The 27,790-nt window shown below is 37.4% G+C and overlaps 1 protein-coding gene across 1 annotated transcript in view; it reads right to left on the bottom strand.

The window, feature by feature from the left end:
* Positions 1-27,790, bottom strand: part of KCNH8 (potassium voltage-gated channel subfamily H member 8) — a 331,588-nt gene that overhangs the window by 211,170 nt on the left and 92,628 nt on the right. The window contains exon 2 of the mRNA XM_090283012.1: positions 14,259-14,492. Coding sequence (XP_090139138.1) covers positions 14,259-14,492 — 234 coding nt within the window. The remainder of the gene's footprint in view (positions 1-14,258; positions 14,493-27,790) is intronic.

Genomic DNA, 27,790 nt, shown 5'->3' with positions numbered 1-27,790 from the left:
TGGGTCACTTATACATGTTTCGTGACCCTTATGCTGCACATTTTAAATGCTAATTTTGAGAGTAATTTGACAGTCTACAACACCAAGGCTTTATCTTTTTTCTATATTGAGCTCTAATTCTAAAATTCTAGGGGGCATAATCAAATATTCTAAAAATCTTCTACACAGTCATGTTGAATAAATGAGTATAATAGAACTCACTAAGAATATCTTAAATATAAACTTAACATTAGGAGAAAAATAATGTTTCTTATTATAACTATTTACAATGAGCAACTCACTGTAAAATCAGAGGAAGGTCATGAGAAAATCTGCTTCCTTTTGTCTTTTATCACAAGCTGATCTTGTAACATGGAGTATGACTATACCTAATTCAAAGTTTATTTGTACACCAGAACGAAGACAGTGTGTCACTCAAATAATGGTGGTATGCGCACACCTGGTAACACACAGATTTTTAGGCAGTGCATTTAAATATCTTATATTTTAATATCTGCATATCAGTTTTGATGTGTATTGGAACAAAAATTTTCTGGCTAACACATCAAACGAGCAAGACTTTTTGAGGGACATGGGCAAGATATCACCGGATGTCGCCCCATTTCTTTCTCACTCTCTCCCCTTCTCTCATCTTTTTATATCTTTCCTAGTCTCTCCTTCTCCTCTTCCACCCATCCCAGCTCAAGGGAAACCGCTCAGTTTCCTGGCTCAAGTTTTATTCCTACTCTTCGACATCACTTTTTATTTACAGAAGAATTCAGTTTTGCAGCTTGTGATGTGCTTCTGAATATACATCTAGCAGCTGAGTAAACAGTTTCTCCTTTAAGAGGCATTCTCCCTAAATAAACAAACAGTAAATTATCAATAAATTGTTTTTGTTGTCACAAATATATATTTATAAAAAAAAAGTTGAAAATCTAACTACATTTGAAAAGGAAGAAAACCAACAGATTCAGCATTAATTTTTCTAGACATTTCTCTATGTCATAAGAAAATTAAATAAGGAAATGGAAAAATTAAGAAATGTGAAGTGTGTTAGTGGATAAAGATATGAACAAGGAAGGGAATTGCTAGTGCAATGACAAGCTGAGGACTGGCTATACATAACAGTCGTGTGTTCAAGTCATTATTCTATATCACAGCTTCCTCATCTTTAAATGCAAGATAAACTTATATTCACTTTAAATGTTACTGAAAAATTATATTAAATGATTTATGCGCTGTTTGGCCCAATATAGTCAATTATATTTATTATTACTTAGACATCATGGGTTACTTTTTATTTTTTAATTTAAAAAAGTTAAACAACAATGTCTTCATTGCATATTTATTTTATGGTTACCTTCTATTTGAGGCTAGTGACATTACTATCTTTTGCTTCCAATTTTAGTTTAAAAAGTGATTCAACTTAAAGGAAAACATTAAGAAAGCAATAAGTTCAGGAGGTAAATGAAAATAAATCGCAAATCTTGGAGGCGACATGGGAAGGAGTGAGTCTGTGAGTTAAGAGACCCACAACCCTGTCAGACCCAAGATTCCCTTTTGTAACAAATGCTTGCATTTTCCTCTTTTCTATGAAAAATCATTATAATAAAACTTGGTTAATTACACACATCTTTAGAAAGACAATACTATATATTATTAACAGTAATATAACAAAAAAATAAAGTGAAGTCATTTCTTATTAAATAATATGCATCTCAACATAAAATGCCCAGAGACAGTGGACTACAAGAGGAGATATAATATGGCCACTGGATAACTGGACCAGTATACAGAGTCATGGTGACTACAACAGCTACAAGTGCAGAACCCATACAGATGTGCTGTCTCTGTGACAAGTACTATAAGTCAGTGACAAGGCTTTCTGAAATGGTGAAATTCTGAACAAGTTGAATACAATCTTCCCTCACTACACTATGGTTTTATTCTAGGAAATTCAGTAGGAAATTAAAGCCTTCCAAAAAACACTGTGTGTTAGGTTCCAAGTTTGGAAAATTAGAAACCAGTGTTTTAACTCCTGGAAAGCCTGATAGGGCATTAGAAAATCATGCAGTGCACAGTACCATGACTATACCATAACTATAGGAATTATGTTGTACAGCAGATCTCTCCAACTTATTCATCTGGCAAAACTAAAACCTTATACTTATTGAGCAACAATTCTCCTTTTCCTCTTCCTTTCAACTACTGGCAACCACCATTATCTTTTCTGCTTCTGCAAGTCTGATTACTTTAGATACCTCATATAAGTGGAATCGTGCAGTATTTGACTTTCTGTGACTGGCTTATTTCATTTAGCCTAATGTTAAGAGAATATATCTCATATTAAGCTTTCTTACCACAAACAAACAAACAAAAGTACACAAGAAAATCGGGGGGAGATGATGGATATGTATAGAGCATGTGTGTAATTTTAGGTATATCAACATCTCAATAAAGCTAAAAAGAAGTGTCATATTGGACACTGGACAGTTCTTCAATTGCAAGACCATCCCATACATTACAGTACACTGAGCATCCCTGATTCCTGCCCATTAACTGGCAAAAACACCCTCCCCTACAGTAATTGAGTGGAACACCCAGATTTGCAAAATGCCTCTGGAAGATGGTACCATCCTCATTACCACAGAGAACCAGTGCTTTAAGAGCAAGAATCTTGGAATCAGAGGACATTTATGTGTCCTGGTTTTTATATTTACTCTTTTACAACCTTAGGCAAGTGACTTCAGTTTCAATTTATTTAATGTGAATATATCCAAGTGTTTTAGGTTGAATTTTATCACTTTCCCCCCTCCAAAGATGTTGGAGTTCTAACCTCCAGTACCTCTGATGTGACCTTTATAAATGTAATAAAGTTAAAATGAGGCCAGTAAGGGGGTACTAATCCAATATGACTGGTGTTCTTCAAAAAGGGAGAATTTGGACACAGACACTCACAAAGGGAGAATACTATGTGAAGATGAAGGTAGAGATCAGGGTGATGCTTCTACAGGCTAAAGAACACTGAAGATTTCCAACAAACCACCAAAAGCTGGGGGATAGGCATGGAACAACTTCTTCCTCACAACCTTCAGAAGAAACCAACCCAACACATCCCTTGATCTTGGACTACAAGCTTCCAGAATGGTGAGACAATAATTTTCTGTTGGTTAGCTACTCAGTCTGTGGTACTTTGTTATAATAACCCTGACAAACTAATAACATTTTTGTGAAATTAACTATATCATTTTATTTTTTAAAAAATCTTTGTTTCCTTGCAGCATTTCTCTTCCTGTTGGATCTATTTAATACAAAGTGGGCTTGAAATATAAGCTTTCTGTAAAGAGGATATGCTAAGATAAACATAAAGATTGGGGCTCATAGATTCAATAATGATGGTCTTCCATGACATACAGAATATATAACTTAGTACCAATAAGGTTTAGCCAAGAAGCTTGAGTTAGGAGGGTGAAAAATATGGTATTCCATCTAACTTATCCATTCTCAGTTTGAGCGATTATGAAAAAGACTACGGGAGGCCAGAGATAATCTTCCCATTATGAGATTTCACAGCTCTGAAGTAGGGAGAAGGCATCTCGGATAGTTTTTTTTTTTTTTTTTTCTTTTTTAACACTGAAGGCATTAGGGATATTTCTCCTTATCTATCTGAGATTCTTGAGAGAAACTGCTAGTCAGGGTAACTTTTTATTAACGTGGAGGTGGTTGCTACTTTTGAGGAAAAGTGATAGCATAAAGCATGTTCCAGTTTATTTACACAGAGATTCTATTTGCTTTCATGTGTAATGGATGGATGTATTCACCTAAGGTAGCCATTATCTTCCCAAGGCTAGAGATATAGAAGATAGTAAATAAATAATGAATTCCTCAATTCATTGCATGATGAAGGAGGAAGCAAAAATTAAGAAAAGAAGGATATACAGTAATTTCAAGAGATATGGGGAAGTAAAATCACTTAGCACCACCAGCCACAAATGCCAAATGAGGGGAGTATCAGGCAGATGAGCTATGCATGAAATCAGTGGACACACAAGAGGTTAGGGGCACCCTTTCTACACTATGTCATGAGATCAGATAAGGCCTTTACACCCCAACCATGCAAATGACAATTTAGGGAGAAAAAAAGAGGAGACTCTCAGGAAGTGGGCTTATATACCCAAAGCAATTATACATTGTCTTAAGAGATTGTTTAAAACATGACGTGAATGACCTCAATGACAACGGACCCTTGATTTCTGAAATATCCCCAATCCTTTCACAAAATTAATGAAGATAACAAAAGCAGAAATCCACAAAAGACATCAGCAACAAAGCTCTATGACAATGTGTCCCCAAAGACTTCAGAATACAGGTTGATGGTATATACCAACTAAGAAGCTGGACCCTTGTAAGAACAGCGGCAGCATTGAGAAAACAGCATGGGAAAAGGAGACTACTCATAGCCTAGGAACTTGGGGCCTTGAAAATCATCAAAGGTATCTACTCCCCAAAGAAGATATTTTCTGGGAGTAGAGGATACCACAGACAGATCTGAACATAATCAAAACTAGAAGGGAACTTCACAGTCTCTAACTGAAGGTGAGGGCAGTGGGCTACAGAGACAGAGAGTGGAGTTAGGGCTGCTTAAGCCTCCTGCGCTCTGAGAAATACCCAGCAGAAGTTCTTTCTTGAAAGTATAAAACTAAGTATTGAGGAAAAGCTGCTGGGACCAGAACTCTACTTCATCAGAGCAGGAAGATCAGGGTAAAGAAAGGAAAAGTTTCAAATACTAGTCTAGGAGAAGCCCACACTAGGAGCGAGGGTAGCTCAGAAAGTAACAAAAATGTGGTTAGGCAGAGAAGCCGTTTAAGTTAAAAAAACAAAACAAAAAACCTTTGGTAATGGTAGAGGAACCTCAGAGCCATAGATTTAGGAAAGGTTTCCTAGTACACCTCACCTTGCAATATTCTCCTAAAAATCACTTTAAAAAATGCATCTCATTAAAACATGACAACATAAAAGGATAAAAAAGAAGGTAAAGAGAAAAATTATATGAGTTACAAACCGGCAGAAACTAAGATACACCCAAAATATTCCATAAAGCACATAAAACCCAAATATTTCAAAACAAGTAAGAAGTAAGTAAGAAAGGTTATATCTCTGAAAAATGACATACATTGATTTAGAACGGCTCAGAAATAATATGACTAGGTGTTATGAGATAAATTGTATCCCCTCAAAATTCATATTTTGAAATCCTACTTCCCATTGTCTCAGAATGAGACTGTATTTGGAGATGAGGCCTTTATAAAGAGGCAACTTATTTTAAATAAAGACATGTGTGCAAGCCTTAACCTAATTGGACTGTTGTCCTTATAAGAAGAGGAGATAAGGACAAATACACACAAAATGAAAACCATTATGAAGACAGAGGAATGAGAAGACAGACATATAAAAGCCAAGAAGAGATGTGTCAAAAAAACCTAACCCGCTGACTCCTTCATCTCAGACTTCAATTCCCCGGAATTGTGACAAAGTAAATTTCTGTTGTTTAAGTTACCCAGTCTGTGGCATTTTGTTACGGCAGCCCTAACAACCAATATCGTCGTCGTCGTCGGCAGCCGTCCGTCTCGAGAGACGATGGTGTAGCTTCTTAAGAGTCCATCTGCACCGCCGAGAATGGCTGTGCAGTCCGACTCGGGAGTGACATGGTAGTATCTGTCTCCTCCCGTGTTGAATCGACATCTTGCGATGACGCTGAAGCTACAGAGCCTGGGCAGGGTAATATGGAGGGTCTGCTGTTGCCCATGCAGCAGACCCCCCCTCTCTTCGCAGCTGAAGGGTCCAAGGGAAAGACGGAGTCGATACAGCTTGGCTTCAGGTGCGCCGCAGGAGTTGCCGGTGTTGACTACAACGTCAAACCGCCTTAGGGACTCCGGCTCCGGATTTTCTGTCGGGGTTTACTCCCTTAGCCTTTCCCCTGAAGAGGTATGCCGCAAGGCAGCGGAGGTTTTTTGGAGTCAGAGTTTTCCTTCTCTGATGTACCCTGACTGGAAGATCGAACCAGCGACACTTAGCTCGCAGGCCGACGCTCAATCCACTGAGCTAAACCAGCCAGGGCTAAACAACCAATATACTCAGTAAAATATTGATATAAATAATATTAGTTAACTGCGTTCAGGAGAGAATGTAAATAAAAGATAAAGAATTGAAGACTTAAAGCAAAGAAGTAAATGTCTGAATGGATACCACAAAAGCAAAGAAAAGAAAACAGATTGCACAACATGAAAATCAGAAAAAAGAAAAAAAAATTAAAATGAGAAAGTGATAGGTAACAGAGGACCGGCAAAAAGGATCCAACATACATCTAATACGTGATCATAAAGAGGAAAAATCAAAGCAAATAAACAGAACAATGATGATAGTTAAAATTCAGAAAAATTATCTCAAAATAAAAGAGGTTTAAACATAAATATTACAGGGCATACCCTACATCAGGGGAAAAAAATGACCCAAAGTATTCTATACCAGGCATTCTGAGGGGAAGCAAAAGCCCTGTCTACAGGAATTAAGCTGCCACACCCACGGTCCTTAAGCCTGATGGCTAATCACAGATTGAATAGATTAACAACTAAAGGAGGCAGACAAAGGCAGTAGATCCCTGGAAGTCTCCAACAGGCTGCCTAGGCCCAGACTGGTACAGGATCTGATGCCACCGGGGGCAGATCCAGGAAGTGCAGATCATTCTAAGAAGCACCAACAAACAATAGGAGTCACAAAAATGGGGAGACAGAGAAACAACCCCCCATCAAAAGGAAAGGTAGAGTCCCCAGAAAGAGTGCTAAGTGAAATAAAGGGGAGCCAACTATCAGATATGGAATTGAAAGCATGGATTATGGAGAAGCTCAATGAGCTCAGCGGAAACTACAAGGAACTCCAGAAAAACTACAAGAAACTTACTGAGAATTACACATGCATGAAAAAGGACATAGAAGCTATCAATAAGAGCCAGGAGGAAATGAAGAATATGATCTCTGAATTGAAGAACACAGTAGAAGGAATTAAAAGCAGACCAGATGAAGCAGAAGATCGGATCAGCGAGCTAGAAGACAATGTAGACAAAAACTCCCAGACAGTGCAACAAGATGAAAAAAGACTGAACAAGACTGAAGAGGCTCTAAGATAGCTGCAGGACAACATGAAACGTAATAATATCCGTATCATAGGAATTCCAGAAGGAGAAAAAGAAGAGCAAGGGATAGAAAACCTCTTTGAAAAACTAATGACAGAAAACTTCCCTAACATGAGGAGAGAAAGAGTCACTCAAGTCCAGGAAGCACAGAGGGTTCCAATGAAGATGAACCTGAACAGGCCCACTTCAAGACACATCATAATTAAAATGCCAACATTCAAAGACAGAGAGAGAATCCTAAAGGTAGTAAGAGAGAAACAACTAATAACATACAAGGGAACTCCAATAAGGCTTTCATCAAATTTCTCAGCAGAAACACTAAAAGCTAGAAGGGAATGGCAAAAAATATTCCAAGCAATGAAAAACAAAGGCCTACAGTCAAGAATACTCTACCCAGCAAGACTCTCATTCAAAATGGAAGGTGAAATAAGGAGTTTCCAAGACAAAAGAAGGCTAAAAGAATACATCTCTACCAAACCAGCATTGCAATAAATGCTAAAGGGTCTGCTTTAAGAAGATGAAGAAACAGAGAGAGACATAGAGGAACATGAGTACAAAGGGGGAAAATGACAATGAATAAGTACTGAAAGAAAGAAGGAACTTCTACCATTTGCAACAACATGGTTGGAACTAGAGAGAATTATGCTTAGTGAAATAAGCCAGGCAATGAAAGAAAAATGCCTTATGCTACCACCTATTACGGGAAACTAATGAACAACACAAACAAATGAGCAAAATTGAACCAGAGGTATGTAAACAAGGAATAAACTAACAGTAACAAAGGGGGAGATAGGAGGGAGAGAAGACGGTAAGAAGGGGAAGGGTCTAGTCAAAGAACTTGTATAAATGACCCATGGACATGGACAACTGGGTGGGGACTGAATGTGGGAGAAGGGGTGGCAGGGTGCAGGGAAGCAAGAGGGGGAAAAAAGTGGGACAACTGTAATGGAAAAACAAACAAAAAAATTTTTAGCGGGGGAAAAATAAAAATATAAAGAATGGAAATGCAAGTTCAGTGAATATTAGAAGGACAAGGATTTTCCTTCACACTGTATATTTTTCTCCCTATCTGATCCCTCCAAAGTTTGGCATTCTAAAGAAGTAAGTAATGACATAAGTTTCTTTGCATAAAACTAATAAGACCAGTTGTTAATAGAGGTTTTTGTTTTTTTTTAAACTAAGACTTTGACTGGAATGTCATGCCTAAAGGAGACATGCTTGGGCTTTGGTTGTTACCAAAAATCCCTGAGGAACTGGGGTTAACTTTCAAAGGTAATAAAAGTCCATGAGATAAAAGGCCTGGTACCTTGGATGGATGTGCGGTCCATGGAAGTCTTTCCAGGGAAGGAATGAAGGTTGTTTTCCTGAAAGATGGCTAGATGAGACCTTAAGGCACAATGGAAAACCAGAAGGACTTGGAAAAGACAGGTGTTTACAGGCAAGGCTGAATGCCAGGTATGTGATTCTGCTTCTGTGTCTTGAAGGGCAGACTGGAGGTCACCCTAAATGTTCCTTGCGTAAGTTCCAGCAAAGCAGAACTAAAGATCATAAGTGATCATTTGCTGCTCTTGTTGTGTTTATGCAAATGAACAGGATAAATTAAAAATGGACTTAATGTAGTCCCTTTAATGACAAGGAGGGTAATCTTAGGGAGAAAAATTGCGATTCAAGGAAAATCACAATGCTCAGTGGTAAACTATAAAGTAGTGCAGCTAACTGTCTTTAAAGTTTCTTTTCATTTAAAATTTGTTTTCATTTGAAAGTTAAACTATGTCTGTGGCATTATCAAAGATGTTTAATTTACAGGCAAGAAGAATGTCAAATGCCTTGCAACTGGATGTCTTTCCGATAAGACAGTTCTACAGATTTAGAGACTTGTATGTGGGTTATGTTACATAAATTAACATGTGTTTTCTGTTTTCAAAGGGCATAAGCCTACAGTCTCATTACCTGAGTGATTGTCTGTACGTATAGACCTCACTTAATCCTGTCTGCATTTCTGCCTCCTGAGACTCAATGGTTTGGCTGAACTAAGTGGCTGGGTTGGTGAAGAATGGGGTGGTCTGTGGGCTTCACTTTAAAACTGGTTTCTTTTTTCTGTCCTAAAGGCTTGGACAGAAAGAGCCCAGAGGCCTGAGAGGGGGGAAACCTAAAATATTTCCCTCAGTCCAAACTAAGTATAATGGGCAAAAGGGTTTTGGACAGGTGAGATGTACCTGGCACACCTTCCTCCAAAGAAACCCTTCTTTTCCCTAATGTGGGACATTGAAAAATTAATACCTGTCTTTTGTCATCTAGTGGTTATGGATTGAATGATATCCTTTAATCCTGTTGCCAAATCTGTTGCCTCCAGAATACAACAAGGATGCCAGCCTGTTAAATCAAGCATGCCGTTGTCTGGGGACAACCAACCAACCTGGAGTCTGCATGATCCTTCCCCATGTGGGAAGGCCACCCTCCCACCCCTTCACATCCCCATGTTATTAGGGATTTCTGGACCCAAGGGTAGGTAGGACGACAACCATGTCCAGCTTGAAGCAGCTAGAGGAGCTCGAGACCTTCACCCATTGTCTTTTATAAGATTATAAAGGGTCTTAAGTCTGAGAGGGAGGGATTGTTATTTTTTATTGTTAAAATAAATAAATAAATAAATAAATATTTAGAAAAAAGAAGAAGAAGAATATATGAAAGGGTGAGCCAGGAGAGTTTGTATGTACGACCCATGGGCATGGATTTGGGGGGGGGATTGTTGGGGGAGGGGGGTGCTGGGTGGAAGGTAGCAAAGGGGAAAAAATTGGAACGATTGTAACAGTATAATCAATAAAATATATTAAAAAAAAAAAAAGGAGGCTTAAAAAGAAAGACACTCAGTTGGACTTGGAGTGACCTACACAATGTTACCTGTATGGGTCTGCAATCATTGGATATTTCAGACAAAGGTTATCCCTTTTCCTTTGTTCCACCACATGGTGGCTTCATCATTTCCTACCAGTCTGCATTCTCGTGACATCCTTTTTTTCTTTTATCTCAGCCCCTCTTTTCAATTATTATACTATAATTAGACAGAACTGGAATCCTTTTATTTTATCGTATTTGCTATGTAAGCATCTCCTATTGATTCTGGGAAAAACACAATGGTCTGAATTCTGTTGCTAGTGGCAAAGACTTGGGCTATCCCATCCCTTCCAGAAGGGTGCTCTCCAATATGTCATGACTCGTCTATATCTAAAGTTCACATGCGCAAGGAAAGTCATTCAAGGACAAATATCTTATAAGTGAGGGTGGAGTTGCCGTGTTCAGGCTCCTATTTGTCTTCCTCACTAAGACCCCAGTACTAGGTATTGAGAGTAAGATACAGAGACCAGAGATGATGTTAATCACCTACAATGCATAAGGCAGCTGCCCACAACATAGGAATTACCTGCCCAACATGTCAATCAATAGTGCCAAGGTCGAGAAACTCTGAATTAGAGTATACTTTGAATGTTGTAACAAAAAGATCTAAAAGACAGTGATTCAAACAAAATAAAAATGTATTTTCTGTATTTGGGGTGGACAAGGTGGATCTCTAACACTCAGATTTTTTCCATAATGCTTTTCTGCATTCCTCTATGGTATTGTCCTTGTCAATAATTGAAGCTGGCTGTTCAGTCTTACCTTAACAATTCTGACCCATTTATATTAGCTTGCTAGGGCTTCCACAAAGTGTATCACAGCCTAGGTGACTTAAACAACAGAACTGATTTTCTCACAGTTCTGGAGGTTGGAAGTCTGATGCCAAGGTGCCAGCAGGGTTGGTTTCTCCTGAGGTCTCTTTCCTTGGTTGGAAGACAGCTGCCTACTCACTATGTTTTCTCAATGACTTAAGTGCGGGTATCCCTGGTATCACTTCCTTTTCTTGTAAGGAGAGTAGTCAGATGGGATTAACACCCACCCTTATGACCTCATTTAACCTTAATTATCTTTTTAAAGACCTCATCTCTACCTATAGTCACATTGGAGAGGAGGATGCTTATGGCTTCAATATATGAATTCTGAGAAGGTACAATTCAGTCCATAGCACCATGGGAGAGGAGAAGGGAAATTAGTAAAGAATTCCACTTTTTTAAGAGATTTTTACCTATAAATTTTATAAATCATTCCTTCTTACATATCATTGGCCCCAAACTTAGACAAATGCCCAACACAACTGCAAAGAAAGCTGGGAAATATATTCCCTAGTTTGGCAGCCATGTGCCCAGCTAAAACTCAGGGGTCTATGTCCCTTTAAGGAGATAGAAACTAGAAAACAACTTGTTCTAATTTTTGATTTAGCATTTCCCCAACATAATGCCCTATTTCCTCAGGCCCACAGGACAACCATATCTATTTCCACATAGGATCCAACATTGATGATACCACACCAATCCCTAGACCCCCCCTTTTTTTAAGTATATTTTATTGATTATGTTATTACAGTAGTTCCAATTTTTTTCCTTTTGCTCCCCTCTGCACAGTACCCTTCTTCCCTCCAGCAATCCCACCCTCCTTAGTTCATGTCCATGGGTCATGCATATAAGTTCTTTGGCTTCATCCTTTTTTATATTATTCTTAACTTCCCCCTGTCTATTTTGTACCAACCAATTATGCTTCCTCATCTTTGAACCATTTGCCCATTTCTCCCCTTCCCCCCTCCCAGCTGCTAACCCTCCAAATGATCCCCATACCTATGATTCTGTTCCTATTCTGGTTTTCTTAGTTGAATTTTGTTTTTATTTTTTTAGATTCAGTTGTTGATAGTTGTGAGTTTGTTGTTATTTTAGTGTTCATAGTTTTCATCTTCTTTTTTTTTTAAATAAGTCCCTTTGACATTTCATATAATAATAGCTTGGTGATGATGAACTCCTTTAGCTTGACCTTGTCTGGGAAGCACTTCACCTGCCCTCCCATTCTAAATGATAGCTTTGCTGGGTAGAATAATCTTGGATGTAGGTCCTTGCTTATCATCACATTGAATACTTCTTGTCAGTCCCTTCTTGCCTGCAAAGTTTCTTTTGAAAAATGAGCTGATAGTCTTATAGGCACCCCTTTGTAGGTAATTCTCTGCTTTTCTCTTGCTGCTTTTAAGCTTCTCTCTTCATCTTCCACCTTTGGCATTTTAATTATGATGTGTCTTGGTGTAGGACTCTCTGGGCTTCCTGTACTTGTATGTCTATTTCCTTTACCAAATTTGGGAAGTTTTCTTCTATGATTTTTTCACATAAGTTTTCAATTTCTTTCTCTTCCTCTGCTCCTTCTGGCACTCCTAATTTACAGAGGTGGGCACATTTAAAGTTGTCCCAGAGGTTCCTAAGCCTCTCCTCATTTCTTTTCAACTCTTTGTTTCCTCATTCTGTACTGGTTGACTGTTTTTTTCTTCATTATGTTCCAAATCATTGATTAGAACCCTGGTTTCCTTCCCTCCACCATTGGTTTTGTGTGTATTTTCCTTCATTTCACTTAGCATAGCCTTCACTTCTTCCCTCATGCATTTGCTGTACTCAAGTATATCTGTCAAGCCTGTGAGCATCTTTATCACCAGTGTTTTGAATTCTTCATCTGTTAGGTTGGCTATCTCCTTATCTACTAGGTTGGCCATCTACTCGTCTGTTTGGTTGGCTATCTCCTTGTCGCTTAGTTCTCCCACTGAAACCTTGATCCGTTTCCCCTTTTGGTCCATACTTCTCTGTCTCCTCATCTTGACAGGCTACTATGTTAGTCTGCCTCTGTGTCTTAGGTAGAGCTGTCGCTTCTGTTATATTGTAAGGGGCAGAGCCTTAGGTATTCATCAGTACAGGGCGACCAATTTCACCATGTTGTGGCATTGCACGTGGGGGAGAGGTCTGAGAGGGAACAATGCTGCTTTCTCAGGACTTGCCCCTTTTCTAGGCACTTTTCCCACTTCTGTAAAGGACTGGAATCTCTCTAGCTGTTGCCCTGGCTGTCATCCCCAGAGTGGGTTGGTCTGTGGATGTTCTAGGACCGTAGGGGTCCTTTAAATAAGTGGACTCTGCTAAGGGACTGGCAGTTTCTTCCTATGCCCCAACTCCCACTGGTTTGCACAGTCAGAAGCAATGAGGCTTGATTTTTCCTGGTGCCAGGACCATGAGCTGTGCAGTCTGGTCTGGGGCTGGGAATGCTCCTCAGATGTCCCTCCAACTTTTTAAAACATGTGACTGTGTTTTCCACCAGCCTGCCACTGTCATTGCATCTGCTGCCACCACTACACCACATCTTCTCCACTCTGGCTCTGCCTCTCCTACCTGTCTGGATGAGCATTTCTTCTTTATATTTTTGTTTGTTGGACTTCCATGCAGCTCAATTTTATGGAACTTCTGGTTGTCTCTAGTTTTGAGGTAGTTGTATTCCTTCTTAGTTGTGGAAGGAGACCCACCATATCTGTCTAGGCCTCCATCTTGGCCGGAAGTTTTATATTCCCTTTTATTTAGAGAAGAATCACAACACTTAAGCCACAAGAAAGTATTTTCCCAGTGGCAGTTTTGAGTTCAGGCAAATTTACTCTCACTGAGACAAATGCATCTCTTATTTTGTCTTTAGAATTTAAAAGAGTAGCAAGAAGAGCTCTGTGGCTGGGAAACTGAAAGATAAAAATGCCTGCGCTGATATTCTTTAAATTCACTTTCTTTGCCAGCAAACACTTGCATCTCTGTCCTTAATGACTGAGGTTGAGATGTAGTTCTTAAAGACATAAAACTTGGAAAAATGCCTCTAGATTAAAGATCATTTGTCAATATATTAACTATCATTTCTAATGTATTTTTTAAGAATGACCATATATAATAGTAATACACTGCATTTTAACATATACTAATCGAGTTAATATATTGACATCAAAGTTATAATTCTCATGCTAAATTTTCAGGCAGGTTATGCTGCTAATGGCTAAAACAAGGCCATTGTTCAAGTCATTTGTGGGTCTTCTGTAACAACCTGTATTTATGTGAAGTACCATTAAGCCTTAATGGGACTTATCAAGTAATTACTGAGTTGAAAGAAGGTGACCCTTCACCACTGTCCAATGAGCACCAATCAAAGAAAGCCAACTCACCATTTTTCTTGTAGAACATAATTTCTCCTTTGAATTCTGTTTTTTCCTCCAGTGACTTGTCTATCTGAAGCATCAGTTGCTCGTTGGTTTCAACGCCAAATAAGAATTTGCAGCTGCAACTCTTCTGCATGACTTCGGTTCGGGCAAATCCAGCAAGCTCACAAAAGCCATCAGAACAGTAGACTATGGGGAAACCCTTAGCCACCTGGGCATTCGCGAGGATGAAGTTGCTATCTGTAGAACAACAACGAGAAGACACTCAGCAACTAAACAAACAGGGAAAACTTTTTCTTTAAATCAGTTTCGGGAATAAATTATGGCCACATGTGTTTAGCTAACAGTGCCTAAAATGCATGTCCTGATTATTGAGGTGGAAAAAAGACTCTCCAAAACATAAAATGTTGTTGACTGGCAGAAGTAGGTAATAAATTGTGACTTTGGCTTGCATTTTGAAATACATAATGTGGGAAGCACAGTAGTCATCCCTACTTTGAGGCATGTACCATCTAGTTGGCCGTAATGTATGGGGTTTTTGAGCATGACTTCTGGTTCATATCTTGAATCTGCTACTTGATGTACAAATGAATTTGAAAAGTTACACACTCTAAACCTCACTTTCCTTAGCTTTGATTTCCCCCAAAGCAGACTGTGAGACAAGGATTTCATTAGAAGTAGTTTATTTGGCAGGTTATTTCAGAAAGTGAACAAGGGGTGGGGGGATTGAGAAAGAGGAGAGAGGAACGGTAATAAAGGATGAGATAAAAAGGGGTTTTACTTTTATGGGCAACCGAAGCTCAATCACCCAAGGACCGTAGAAGTGACTGTGCACAGCACAACTCAAAATTTTCCCACCGAGGGGAGAGAAAGCTGGTGCATTTATTCATCAGCATCTCTACCTCATTGGTTAAGGGTCCCTTCTGGGTGTCACTATGTTAGCACTTCTCACCTACCCACTTTGTCTAAGCACATTTTGCAGAGGTCATTTGTGCAGCAAGATGCTGGAAATAAATTGGTACAGAAGGAAACAGTCTGCTCACAATGTCAAGGGTGAGTCAAGGTGACATTGGAAGGGCACTGACAGGTGTACCACGAGGATAATATGATGTTACCAACTTTGTAGGTGTGTTGTAGAGATTAGTGAAATAATGTATAAAATGTGCTTAGCAAAGTGCCTGGTACACGTAAGTACTCAATATTATTAAGAATATTATTGACACCTTCATGCTATTATATTAACAAATGAAAATCAGAGGACAATAAAAAATGGTAGACTGTTGTTAAGTGTGTAGGGAGAACTGGAGGAGACACTGAGAGGCAATATTCAGGGAAGATTCCTCCTGCAGAACAAAATGTTTTGGATAAATTTGAAGGATAAATATGATTTTATGGGCAACACAGATGCATATGATGAGATCTTGGATAAAGCATTTATCAATGTTGGTGGGTAGCTTTAGGTTCAGAATGAATTAAACACTATTAATAAATCATTCATTCACTCACTCATAAAAGTGTGGAACATTGTTAATATACCAGATAGTAACAGACATTGGAATTTTAAAGATAATAAAAATAAAAATGAAAAAAATTACAGCATAAATTCTCAAATAAAAACAATCAGGATTCAATATAGTATGTTATTATATGAACTACATGTCTAAGAATTTATAAATACTTATAAACAAGTATATATGTACCCAAATATGAAATGTTATGTAGCCAAAAATAAGTGAAGTAACTGGTAACTATAGATGTCTCTAGAGATAGCAGCTTTGAACAAAGGTAATAAGTACACTTACATTTGTTTTTATCATATACCCTTTGAAGTTTAAACCATATGGTTTATGTATTGCCAATTGAAAAAATAGTATGTTTATAAGAGGTTTGCAGCAGACATCTTGTATGTCATGAGAAAGGAGGGATTCCAGACTAATATTTCATTATCTTACACTTCGCAGAAATATTTATTGACTTGGACTATATGTTGGACTTCGTTCCAGGACGAGAGGCAAGAATATTACGGGCACTGCGTACTCTTAGTAATGAAAGTGTGGGAGTTCCCAACTAGGTCCAGAGGGGGGCGCCCTCCCATTGGGGATGTGGTTTTAGCTTCACCAACTACTCACAGCTTTGGGTTAGTCACTCTCTAACCATAGGGTCCCTTCCTGTTTGCATTCTTGAACTTTGATGGAGAGGTTGCTTAGAAAAGGTAAACACATAGCATTGGCAAAGTACTCAAACACCTTGCAAGAGCTTTTAATACGTTTTCAGAAGCCATTTTTCAGTGAACTGCTGACATATTTATTGATTTTCTACTATATGCCAGGTGACATGGTTCTACCATATGGCAGGTCCTAAGGTGAGGTGACAGGTGTTAAAAAGTGAATAAGGTATAGCGTCCAACTCTAGGACATTATAATTTAGTTAAAGAAATGCATGAATATCAATGACACTAAAACACAGTATAGAATAAGTACCAAATTAACGGTCCACATAAGTACTACCAGAGTTAGAGATTAAGGAGCCTAGATTTTGGAAATGGTTAGCTAAGAATAGGACAAAAATAGATGGAGATGGTTTATCAAAAGCTCTGAGCAGATCCCAGGATGGCATAGGCTCAGAGGATAAATGGATAAATAAAAGGAATTGCAGACAGAGATAATTTTAAAAATTGCATTTTTTCCTAAAGTTCAGTTTTTCTATTACTTTAATAGCTACAATAGTTAATTTTTTGTTAGTATTATCTGATATACTTTTTTCATCTACCTATGTATACTTCAATCCCTCTAGGGACTTATGCTTTACTTATGTCTTGCATGTAGTTTTATTTAAATCTTTAAAAAGTATAATATGAAGATACATCTATCAACTTGAGATGAATACATTTAATTTTATTAACAGGTTACATTGGTCTTTAAACAACTTAATTTGTACTTTCTTTTCATCTTGTTTTATTTTGCTTTTTCTATTTTAAGAAATTAGGAAATATATCTAAAAAAAAGATTTTATAACAGTATTTAAAAACAACAATAAATACCCATGGATTATTCATTCAGTGGAAACCCCTGTGTGCACCATACAGATTGCCTCTGCCTCCTTCCCCAATGAAGAACCCATAACTTAAATTTTTGTAATAATCATTCTTATTGATATAGTTTTTACCACTTATATACATATTCTCATGCAATATATTGCCTATTTTTTTTCTGATTATTATGGCAAATACTGTAGTATTTCATTTTGTATATGTGATTCTTTTAGTAATTACCTTAGCATCTTTATACTTGCTACGGACATTAAGAAAAGATCACTCCTTTAGAAGTACAACAAGCTTCTGAAAAAAGCTTCTAAAGGGTTTACCAAATTGCCTGATCTCTGTGCTTTAATTAAGGATTATACTGTGTTTGGGGTAGTTAATACTTTCTGCAAATATACTGCAAAAACAAAGCTAAAAAAAGTCAGGTATTCAGTCTTTCGTGTTTATATTTAACACTTGTCCTTGATATGTAACTTCATTTCAGTTCTAAAGAGAATGTAGTGGCAGTGGCACCTTTGAAAGCTTAGTGGACAGTCCTCCTGTTAGGAAAAGAGTAGCTCCTGTTACCCAGCTATCTACTTGCAGACATTTGCTTTGTTGAATACCAGTCCTGGAACCTCCAAAGAAGAAATGTGACATTTATTTTAGAATAAATAAAGCCACTGTCATAATGATTATGAACTTATCATGGGTGTATCACTATCCATACGTTGGCTAAGGTTTATAACCTTTTAAGGAATCAACTATGCCTACATGATAAACATCTGTCTGTCACACAGCTTTCTCGACTTGTTTCAGGCCATTTTTTTGTTCATATTCAGTTTTGAAGTGCCAGTAAACAGTAGGATCTAAATGTGTTTACATGTAAGGCAGTTTATTTCTCTAAGTGCTTCCTTAGCAGCAAGTTTTCATGGGATCTCAGGGTTGGCCGAGTCCTAGGTCATTTGGTCTGACTTCCTCATATAGAGCACCATTTTCTCATTCAAATGGCGATGTTCTATTCATTGCCGACTTCTTGGGCAGGAAAGGAATGGGGGTAGGAATGCAAAGGAATAGAAGGAAAAAAAAAAGGAGACATATAACTGTTAGCCCCTTACATCCTTGTACTAGCCTCCACTTTTCAGATGAGAACACTGAGACCTAAAGAATTTCAGTTTCCAGTCCAAGGTCTGGAGCTAGGCATTAAAACCTAGTATAAATGAAAGATTGTGTGTACCATATCACACATTCTTTTTTTCTGTAAAGAAGTGACTTGTTTTCTACTTGCAGCACAAATGGGTTAATTATAGAAAAATATTTTTACCTCTTCTAGCCAAAAAAAAAAAAGCCCAAAGTCAAAGATTTTTCTCTATACAGATATTTTATTAAAAGTTTAGTGATGATACCTCCTAAACCAGTCTGAGTCTTTCAATAACCCCTAATGTCACTTTTTCACTTTCCACAGAAAGTTAATTATTTCAAATATATGAGAGCAACTCTTTCAGTTCCAAAATATTTTGCACAGTCCCACACGAGAGGCATGCAGGAGACAACAAAATGTAGTTTCCATTCAAACAATCTGTTTCTTATCTCCTCTCGCCCCCAACCCTTTACCCCTCATGCCCTCTTAATATATATCACAGTACTTCTAAAATGTTCCCAGAAGCCAATAAATGCGTTCTCCAGGGCGCCTGGAGGCATAAATAAATGTAAGCTCTTGTATCATTTTGAAATCCCATGTTTAACTTAAAAATCCATTAGGATTTTGCATTCCACTGTGTTGTATTGTTCATGTTTGTTTGAGGGTCTTTGATTTTATTTTAATATGGGCCTGATAGATTTTTAATTCAATTGAAATTTCAGCAAGTTGTGTCCTTTTATCTACGACACTGCGCGTAGTGTTTAGTACACCTCTATGTAACCTTGTGACTCATGCTCAAGAGGATTAGGCGGATCCAAGTCACTGTCTCCCAGCAGCTGTATCCTGCAACTACCAGCACTTCAAAACGACCATCTCAGCACCCAGTCTAAGAACTCTCCATATGGCAGACCTCTGCAGCCATTCAAACCAAAGGCGGCATTGATAGACACTAACTTGGCATCAAAGGGAAACCTCTACCCGCTTTGCTCTCTGCTAATAACACAGACTTTGAGACTGAGTGATCCAAATTTTTACTTCTGAAAAGTGCCTCTGATATTGGTTGTCTTTTAAAACGAAATCCTGTGTCGTGCTAGCAAGTACTCATAGAAACAGGCTCTGCAGACAGAGCAGGTGGGCAAATTTGAGTGCTCTGGGCCTCATTTTTTTTGCAGAGGGCAAGATACAAACCTGAACTTTTCATCTTTTATGAGTCGCCCCCTTACCTTCTGAATTCATTTGCATATATTGTAGGTCCAACAAAGACAACGTCAATACCCCGGTTGCTATTGATCATTGTCATCTCTTGACACTATTTTATTCAGGCAGAATATAAATGTTAATGACTGAAATATTTAATGGTCTTTGCACTTCATATTGATTTTAAGGAGCTTAATTGTACCATTTCCAAGTATGACATCTTTATTAGATTAATGGAACTGGCTACAAGCTAAAGTTCTCATTGTGCCCTCTGCCAAAATTTAGGAGGTTGCTTGGATTGGAGGGTTTTCTAACCTTAAAAAAAATGGATGAAAAATGTGCAAAGAGAGATTCTCCTAGTTCTTATAATTTAAGCATCACCTAGTGGTGTGGTCCAAATGGTCATATTGCTAGCTTCCATCAGTCATTTATGGTATGATTTTTAAATACTGTATAAATTATCACTTCTGACAAAGATTATAAAAAAATGTTTGTAACAAAGGAAAGCTCAAAGCTGGAACTATGGTGCTGAAGTAGTAAAAGAACAGTAAGTTGTATATGTATATAAGAATATCTTGCTCTCTTCAGTCCAATAAACAAATACACTCAGAAGCAAATATAAACAAATGTGCTTTGTCACGCTGTAGCTGGGATGTGGTCCTGCACCAGCAACATCAACCTCAGCGGGGACCTTATTAGAAATGTGAACTCTTAAGCCCCACCTCAAACTCTCTGATTCAGAATCTGCATTTTCACAAGATTCATACACACATTAAAGTTTGAGAAATTTCTTCAGAATATCATTGAAAACAGCTACAACAATCTAGTGATAGTAAATGACTGAGAGGGGGTGAGGATAAGAAAAGAAAAGCAGACTCATTTTCATTATATATTTCTTTTAATTCTTGAATTTTGTAGCATATATATGTAACACCAATTCAAAAATATCTTATTTTTATTGTATTTTATTGATTATACTATTACACTTGTTCCAATTTTTCTTGCTTTGCCCCCCTCCACCCAGCATCCCACACTCCCTCAAGCAATCCCCACACCAGTGTTCATGGGTCATGCATGTAAGTTCTTTGGCTGCTCCATTTCCTATACTGTACATCCCTAAGCTATTCTGTAATTACCTAATTGTACCTCTTAATCCCTTCATCTTTTTTCACTCATTCCCCCACAGCCCCCTCCCAGCTGGCAACCATCAAAATGCTCTCTGTATCCATGATTCTGTCTCTGTTCTTCCAACTTAGTTTGTTTTTTAGATTCAGATGTTGATAAATATGTATTTACTGCCATTTTATTGTTTATAGTTTTAATTTTTTCTTAAATAAGTCCCTTTACTATTTCATATAATAATGGTTTGGTGATGATGAACTCCTTTAGTTGTCTGTTGTCAGGAAAGTTCTTTATTTGCCCTCTGCTTCTAAGTGATATCTTTGCTGGGTAAAGCAATCTTAGCTGTAGGTCCCTCCTTTTTATGACTTTGAATATTTCTTGCCAATCCCCTCTAGCCTGCAAAGTTGCTTTTGAGAAATCAGCTGACAGTTTTATGGGAACTTCTCTGTAGGTAACTCTCTTCTATTCTCTTGCTGCTTTTAAGATTCTCTCTTTATAATTAACTTTTGGCATTTTAATTATGATGTGTCTTAAAGTGGGTCTCTTTGCATCCATCATATTTGGGTCTTTCCATGCTCTCTGGACTTGCATATCTGTACCTTCTCGAAGTTTATTTAACCATTCATTTGAATGACTAAATAAAAATGACTAAAAACAAATAATAATCATGATAAAATAAAAATAACCAGAGAAACAAATTTTAAAATGTCCAGTAAAGAATTCATTAATGCAAATATGTTATCATAATATGGTATTAGCAAAACCATCAGTAAGTTTTTTAAATTCAATTTTTGCAACTATGTGAGCCTCAGTGTTGAGTGTTGAGTTGTACTAATTCTTCTCACATGTATTCTCACTTAGATTTCAATAAATGAGTTTAATTTTGATCAAAGATGATTTTTAACTATGACAGGATGACAGTGCTCATAAAAAGTAAAATGAATGAATGAGATTCAGAAAATCTCAAAGGTAATAAAATGTGTTTGGTTTTTCATCCACAATTAATTCTTTATGAACACACTTGAGATAATATTAATAATGTGCCCCAATTTTTTCTGGTTCTTGTCTTACAGAATTAATCTTTTAAACAAATAGTCTTTCACATCATCTGTTTACTTTAAAAAAAATAGTATTGTTATTAGCTGTCCTCTGCTATTGAGATGTACATGCCAAGTGACAGGGGTTAGTATTATTTTGTTCATTAATGCAGTCACAACGTCTAGAACAGTGTCTGACACTTAGTAGGTGCTGAAGAAATGTGTTAAGCAAATGAGCGGAATCAACTTGTAGCCTATTAGTTTTTGTTAAAGTAGTAAAGCACACCAAATGAGGGCAGATTTTTAGCTGAATCAGTTATTTAGCAGGAATTGCTCTAACTAGCACCTTTGCTTTAAAAATAAAATCAGAACTTCCTTAAATAGCCCACCTCAATTCTATAGTTTTCACCCTGACATGCTACTTTGTTTTTATTCTCACTCAAGAACATGCTTATTGATTTTAGAGAGAGCAGAAGGGAGGGAGAGAGAGAGGGAGAGAAACATCAATGTGAGAGAGAAACATCAATTGGGTGCCTTTCATAAGGACCCTGACCAGATGGGACAACTACCTAGGCATGTGTCCTGACTGGGACTAGAAGCAGTGATCTTTTGGTTTACGGGACAACGTTCCAACCAACTGAGCCATATCGGCCAGGACCTGACGTGCTACTTTTAGTAAAGTTCTTGGTAAGCCAAAATAGAAAATGTTTTCTATTAGAAAACTGATTAAGCAAAAACAGAAAGAGCTAAATAAAGCTAAATAAAGCTCTTTCACCAAAATAGAAAATGAAAAAATTATGAGATACTAGTATGCAGTAAAGAAAACTACAGTGTGAATATAAATTAAGCATTTTGGAATCATTTAGAGTCTTTGGTGTCATTAAAAGGCTACTTTGTGCTGCATTTCAACCAGTACACTAGTGAAGGCAGGCTAACCAGTTCCTAACAGTGTTTAGAAAAAAAGAATTAGGTATGATGTAAATATCTCTGCATTTGTGTGTTTATTATTGCTGCATCTTTGTAATTATAATTCCTGTTTCTTGCTACCCCTCCTCCCCCAAATCAAATATGTAGCATAATTGAGCTTCCTGGGAAGTTCAAGCTCTTGCTTTGCTTTTGCAGAGAGCAAGGGAGGAGAATGCTCAGTGTTTGCTGTACTTTCCCCCTTTTCGATACATAGAACTGGATGATATAAAATCTTAACTCCACCTAACCCAGAGGAAGATTAAAGTAGAGAAAGAGTTAGGTGGCAAATGACAGGCTCCTTGGCAATCATGGGGCCTGGGTTTTCTGGCACAATTCTCATTTAGGGTAACTTTATTCTCTTAAATGAATGTAGATTACCAAATATGTGGCTAATAGTGTTTTAAATTTTATACTTTTGCAAAACTTTCTTAGGAGTTTATTAAAAGACAAAGGAAGATCACATGACAATTTTTTAATTCTGAAAAACATAGTTATTTGTTTTGGCATCTTTGGCTCTACTGAAAAAGGTAGATCAAATGGAACCTAGCAAATGAAACCAGCCATACTTTGTGAATACCCAGATTCCCCAAATATTTAATTTAACTTGTCCCCTGGTTCTCTTCCAGCACACCTAGAGTTTGCTTGATGGTATGTTTAATTCAATGAGTATTTCCTTTTAATTTCAAACAGACTGGAACAGGCTTTTGACTTCATATATACATAAAAATGGGAATAAGTAATTAATTCAGCCATATTTTAGTCATTACATATACACATATTTTCTTTTACATGTAGACCCCTTTTAAATTTGAATTTTTGAAGATAACATATACAAATTAGTGTGTCCAGTGCCCCAGAGTGGACTGACCTTTCTCCATTTAAGCTTTGTTTATATTCAGATGAAGCTAATGCAATTCAAATGTTTTTCATAATTTGGTAGCATGTTCCAGAACTTCATCTGTCCACTGCATAGTCTTCTCTGCTTCACAGTATTCACGTTAGATTAAATAGGAAAGATGAGTGGTTTTTCAAGAGATAATTATAAGTTAGGTCACAGAAAACACAAGAGTAAACTAATTTGATAGTTACAGATATTCCACGGCTATAATGTTAGTGTTTTTATTCCAGTGTCTTTATAATAATGCAGAGAGAGTGCAAAACTTTAATTAAGGTGATCGCTGCAAAAGGCAGGTCTCTGGAAATTTGTGGGAGAGGCAGAGGCAACAGGAAGACAACAATAATTGAGAAATAAACCAGTACAGGCAAATGCTGACTCTGCATTAGGAAACTGAGATGAGTAGGAAGGAGGCAGCCAAAGAAATTAGGCAGAAATAGAGCAGATCATAGCCGCTGTTTGCTAGGCAGCTGTGAGATGCCAGGGGCTCAGGTTAGCATTTTGCATTTTGAGTTTTTTGGTCATCACAACAGCATCTTATAGCATCATTGTGGGTGAAGGGGCTTTGGCTCAAAAAGGGACAATGCTACAAAGCAAGTAAAATATCCTTAGAGCTACAGTATTCCTGATGTCACTGGATGATAGCGAGAGGTGAAGAAGAGATAATATCTGAATAGGGCTGCCTAGTCACCAAGTCCAATGTTACTCAGGTGTAGCGCTAATCTACCCTACTCATTGGAATCTCTTAAATTGCAGTTTTCCAGGTGTCACCTCAGGTCTATTAAATTTGAATCCCCAATGTATGAGAAACTAGGAGGATCTCTATTTTATTTTATTAAGATTTTATTTATTTATTTTTTAGAGAGAGAGGAAGAGAGGGAGAAAGAGAGGGAGGGAAGCATCAATTGGTTGCCTCTCGCATGCCCCCAACTGGGAACCTGGTCCACAATCCAGGCATGTGCCCTGACTGGGAACCGAACCTGTGACCTTTCATTTTGCAGGCTGGTGCTCAATCCACTGAGCTACACCAGCCAAGGCTAGGATCTCCATTTTACACAAAATCACTAGGTGATACATACTAAACAAAAATATGAGGCATATGCCCTAATGGAAGAAGGTTCAGATTATATACCACAGCCTCAACTTGGGAAGAGGTATCTCCTTTGTAGGTAAGTATATACTCAATTTCTAAAGTTTGGGAGGATTCCATTCTAAATAATAAATCCTTTGATTTTATGGTTTTCTATAATTCTTAAAGGGGCCTTCAATAATTAGCTCAGTTCATGGAACTATAGAAGCTCCAAGTTTAGGGAGGATTATAGAGGTCAGTATGTAACCTAATGCCCAATCTATGATACTTTAATCTCCCTCTATGATACTGCATCTTGTGGTTGTATGAATATCCTAGTAATGGAGACCTTACTCTTCCATGAATCAGTGAAATTAATACTGTGACTGTGAAGGATGCTAACCTACCCCACATATGGATGTAACACCAGCTCTTGGTCTCATTACCATGAATAATCTTTGCCCAGAACAAAAAAAGTCTCTCTCTCTCCTATTTTAAATTCTTTAAAGGCTTTCCATTGTAACTGGAATAAAATTCTAATGCCCTCTGCCATGGCCTGTATATACCCTGCCAAGATTTCACTTACTCCTTGCCTAGTATCTGGCAGTTAAGAACATTCTCAGCACATTCAAGCCTCAAGGGTTTTGCCCATGTGGTTCCTTCTCCCTGTGTTTGACCTTTCAGGTCTCATATTAAATGGTCACTTTTCTGTGACTCCTTCCCTGATCATCTTACCTAAATAAGTGACCCTCCATTATTCTCTGTCATTATAGTTTTTCCCCACCCTAAGAATGAGTATTACAATTTTTAATGATATTTAACACCTTAGCTTATTTATGATTTGTTAGCCACTCATACTCAAGCCCACTCTATGAAAAACTATAAACACACATTACACTGTAAACTCCATAAGGGAATGGTCCATTGTTGTACATCCCATCATCAAGCACATTATCTTGTTGTGCATTTTTTTTCTAATTAAATATTATCACATACACATAACACACATACATTTTTTTCTTAAGTAAATAGTATTGGTACATTTGAGTTGTGCTGACCTGACACCACCATGGAAGCTACCTAATTTGCAAATAGAAAACTGCCTTTTTATGAAAAAACTCATTTCTAGTGATGATTAGATTTTAGGTTGAGCACCTTTTTGACCTAAATCATGAGAGGTATAAATATGAAGTATAACATATCTAGCACATTTTATACTTTGGATGAACACCGGTCTATATACCAGGTATCTTAATTGGGTTCTGGTTCTGTTAATAACAAGCTGTGTGGTCATACCCAAATCACCTTCCCTCTCTGGGCCTTACTTGCCTAATGTGCAAGTGAGGAAGTTGAATATATGATCTCCAAGATCCCTTTGAGCTCAGACATATGGCAATTCAATGAATTATGGATACAAAGATATGTGTAAATAGTGGCTAGAACCTAGTGACTGTAATGAATGATATAAAAACACTGCATATAATTTTAACCTTATGAATAAAAGGAGGAAGGAAGGAAGAAAGGCAGGGAAAAAGAAGGAAGACAGGAATAGAAAGGAAGGAGAAAGAAAGGACAAAGATAGACAAAAGAAAATAAAAAGCTTGAGTATTATAGTCCAGCAGAAGGAACATCTTAAAACAACATGGAATTGTCTCAAGTTCTAATATTCTTCTGCAGTTTTAGGAAAGGGTTTGCATGAGATATCACGATATACACTTGGGGTCATTGCCAGATTCTGTCATTTTTACATTTGCAAGCTAACTTCTATGATCTTTAATGTCTTCCTTTTGTAAAACAGGAGATGATTATTCTTTCACATAAAATACCTAAACTAATGCCTGAAATATAAGGACATTGTTCAGTAATACATATCTATATTATTTCTGTAATTATTATTTTAAAATTTATTCTCTGTGACTCTACACTCAGATCAATTAAAAACCATACAAAGATTTTTTGATTCAGGAAGTTGATTGTATACATTCACCCCTTGGCCAATGGTCTAAAAATGGAAAAATTGCATTTTTCCTAAGCAACAGAGATATTAGATCTAAATTGTTTTGAAACAAAATTTTAATAGAACATACACACAGATGCACAGATGCCCTGGATCTACATTATCCCTTGATCCTGTTCTGGGCCCCACAATGGTCCATGCACTTTGATCTCTCGGAGCTGGTACACTAATTGAACAGATTTCTCTCCTTGCTATTTGCATTTGTTCCAAGCTCAGACTGTAAAGTACAGGATCTTCACCACCTGCATTTATATGATCCTAATTACAATATTTACTGATATTTGGTTCTGTACAGATTCATGTAAATCACTGAACTCAAGGAATGCACTGCTATCCAGTGCATGTGCCTACAACAGTTGACCTCTAATGCTCAGGTGTATGATCTGTGTGCTAAAGCCAAGAGCAACATTTTATCAGCTATCATTGCTTTTTGGAGAGAACACCCAGGGATGCCACATGCAATCAAACAGGTCATGTCCTGAGTAAGTATTCTCAGCTGAGTGAGGGCTATATGTGGACTGAAATCCAGTCTGAACTCAGCTAATCAAGCCATAGCCCTGGTACTGGGCCATTTCCACTGGAGGACAGGTGCCTTTGTCTGATTCCCACGAAGTCTATGGGCAGTTCTGAGAACAATGGCCTGACTGAGTAATATCTGAAGACTCTTTCATTACTCAACAACAACAGTAAAAATATCTAGAGATGCTTCCTCCCATCAAATGTCTATTCCCAGGTGGTTTATAAATAATACTTTTAGAAACAAGGCAAATAACAAAAGTTTATACTGCTCTTTGCTTCATTTACATGTATTGCTTAACTTGACCATGAAAGATACATTTACATCCTATAATCCCGTATCATTGTATAGTACAGATAAAAGTATTGAAATATAAAGTGACTTGCAGAGAAATGACAATTAGTCAAAGTAGAATAATAAAGTCAAGTTCAACTGAATTTTTAAAACTGATTTTTAAAATGATTGCATTAAAATATTTTTAGCAAATATATGTAAAGAAGTTAGGATATTGAGACCTATTCTATAACAGAAAGGTATGAATAATTTCTATATTTAAAA

This window comes from Furipterus horrens, unplaced genomic scaffold, assembly GCF_987537825.1.
Source record: "Furipterus horrens unplaced genomic scaffold, mFurHor1.1.pri manual_scaffold_7, whole genome shotgun sequence".
Taxonomy (NCBI): Eukaryota; Metazoa; Chordata; class Mammalia; order Chiroptera; family Furipteridae; genus Furipterus; species Furipterus horrens.
This window is presented reverse-complemented; position numbering and strand designations above follow the sequence as displayed.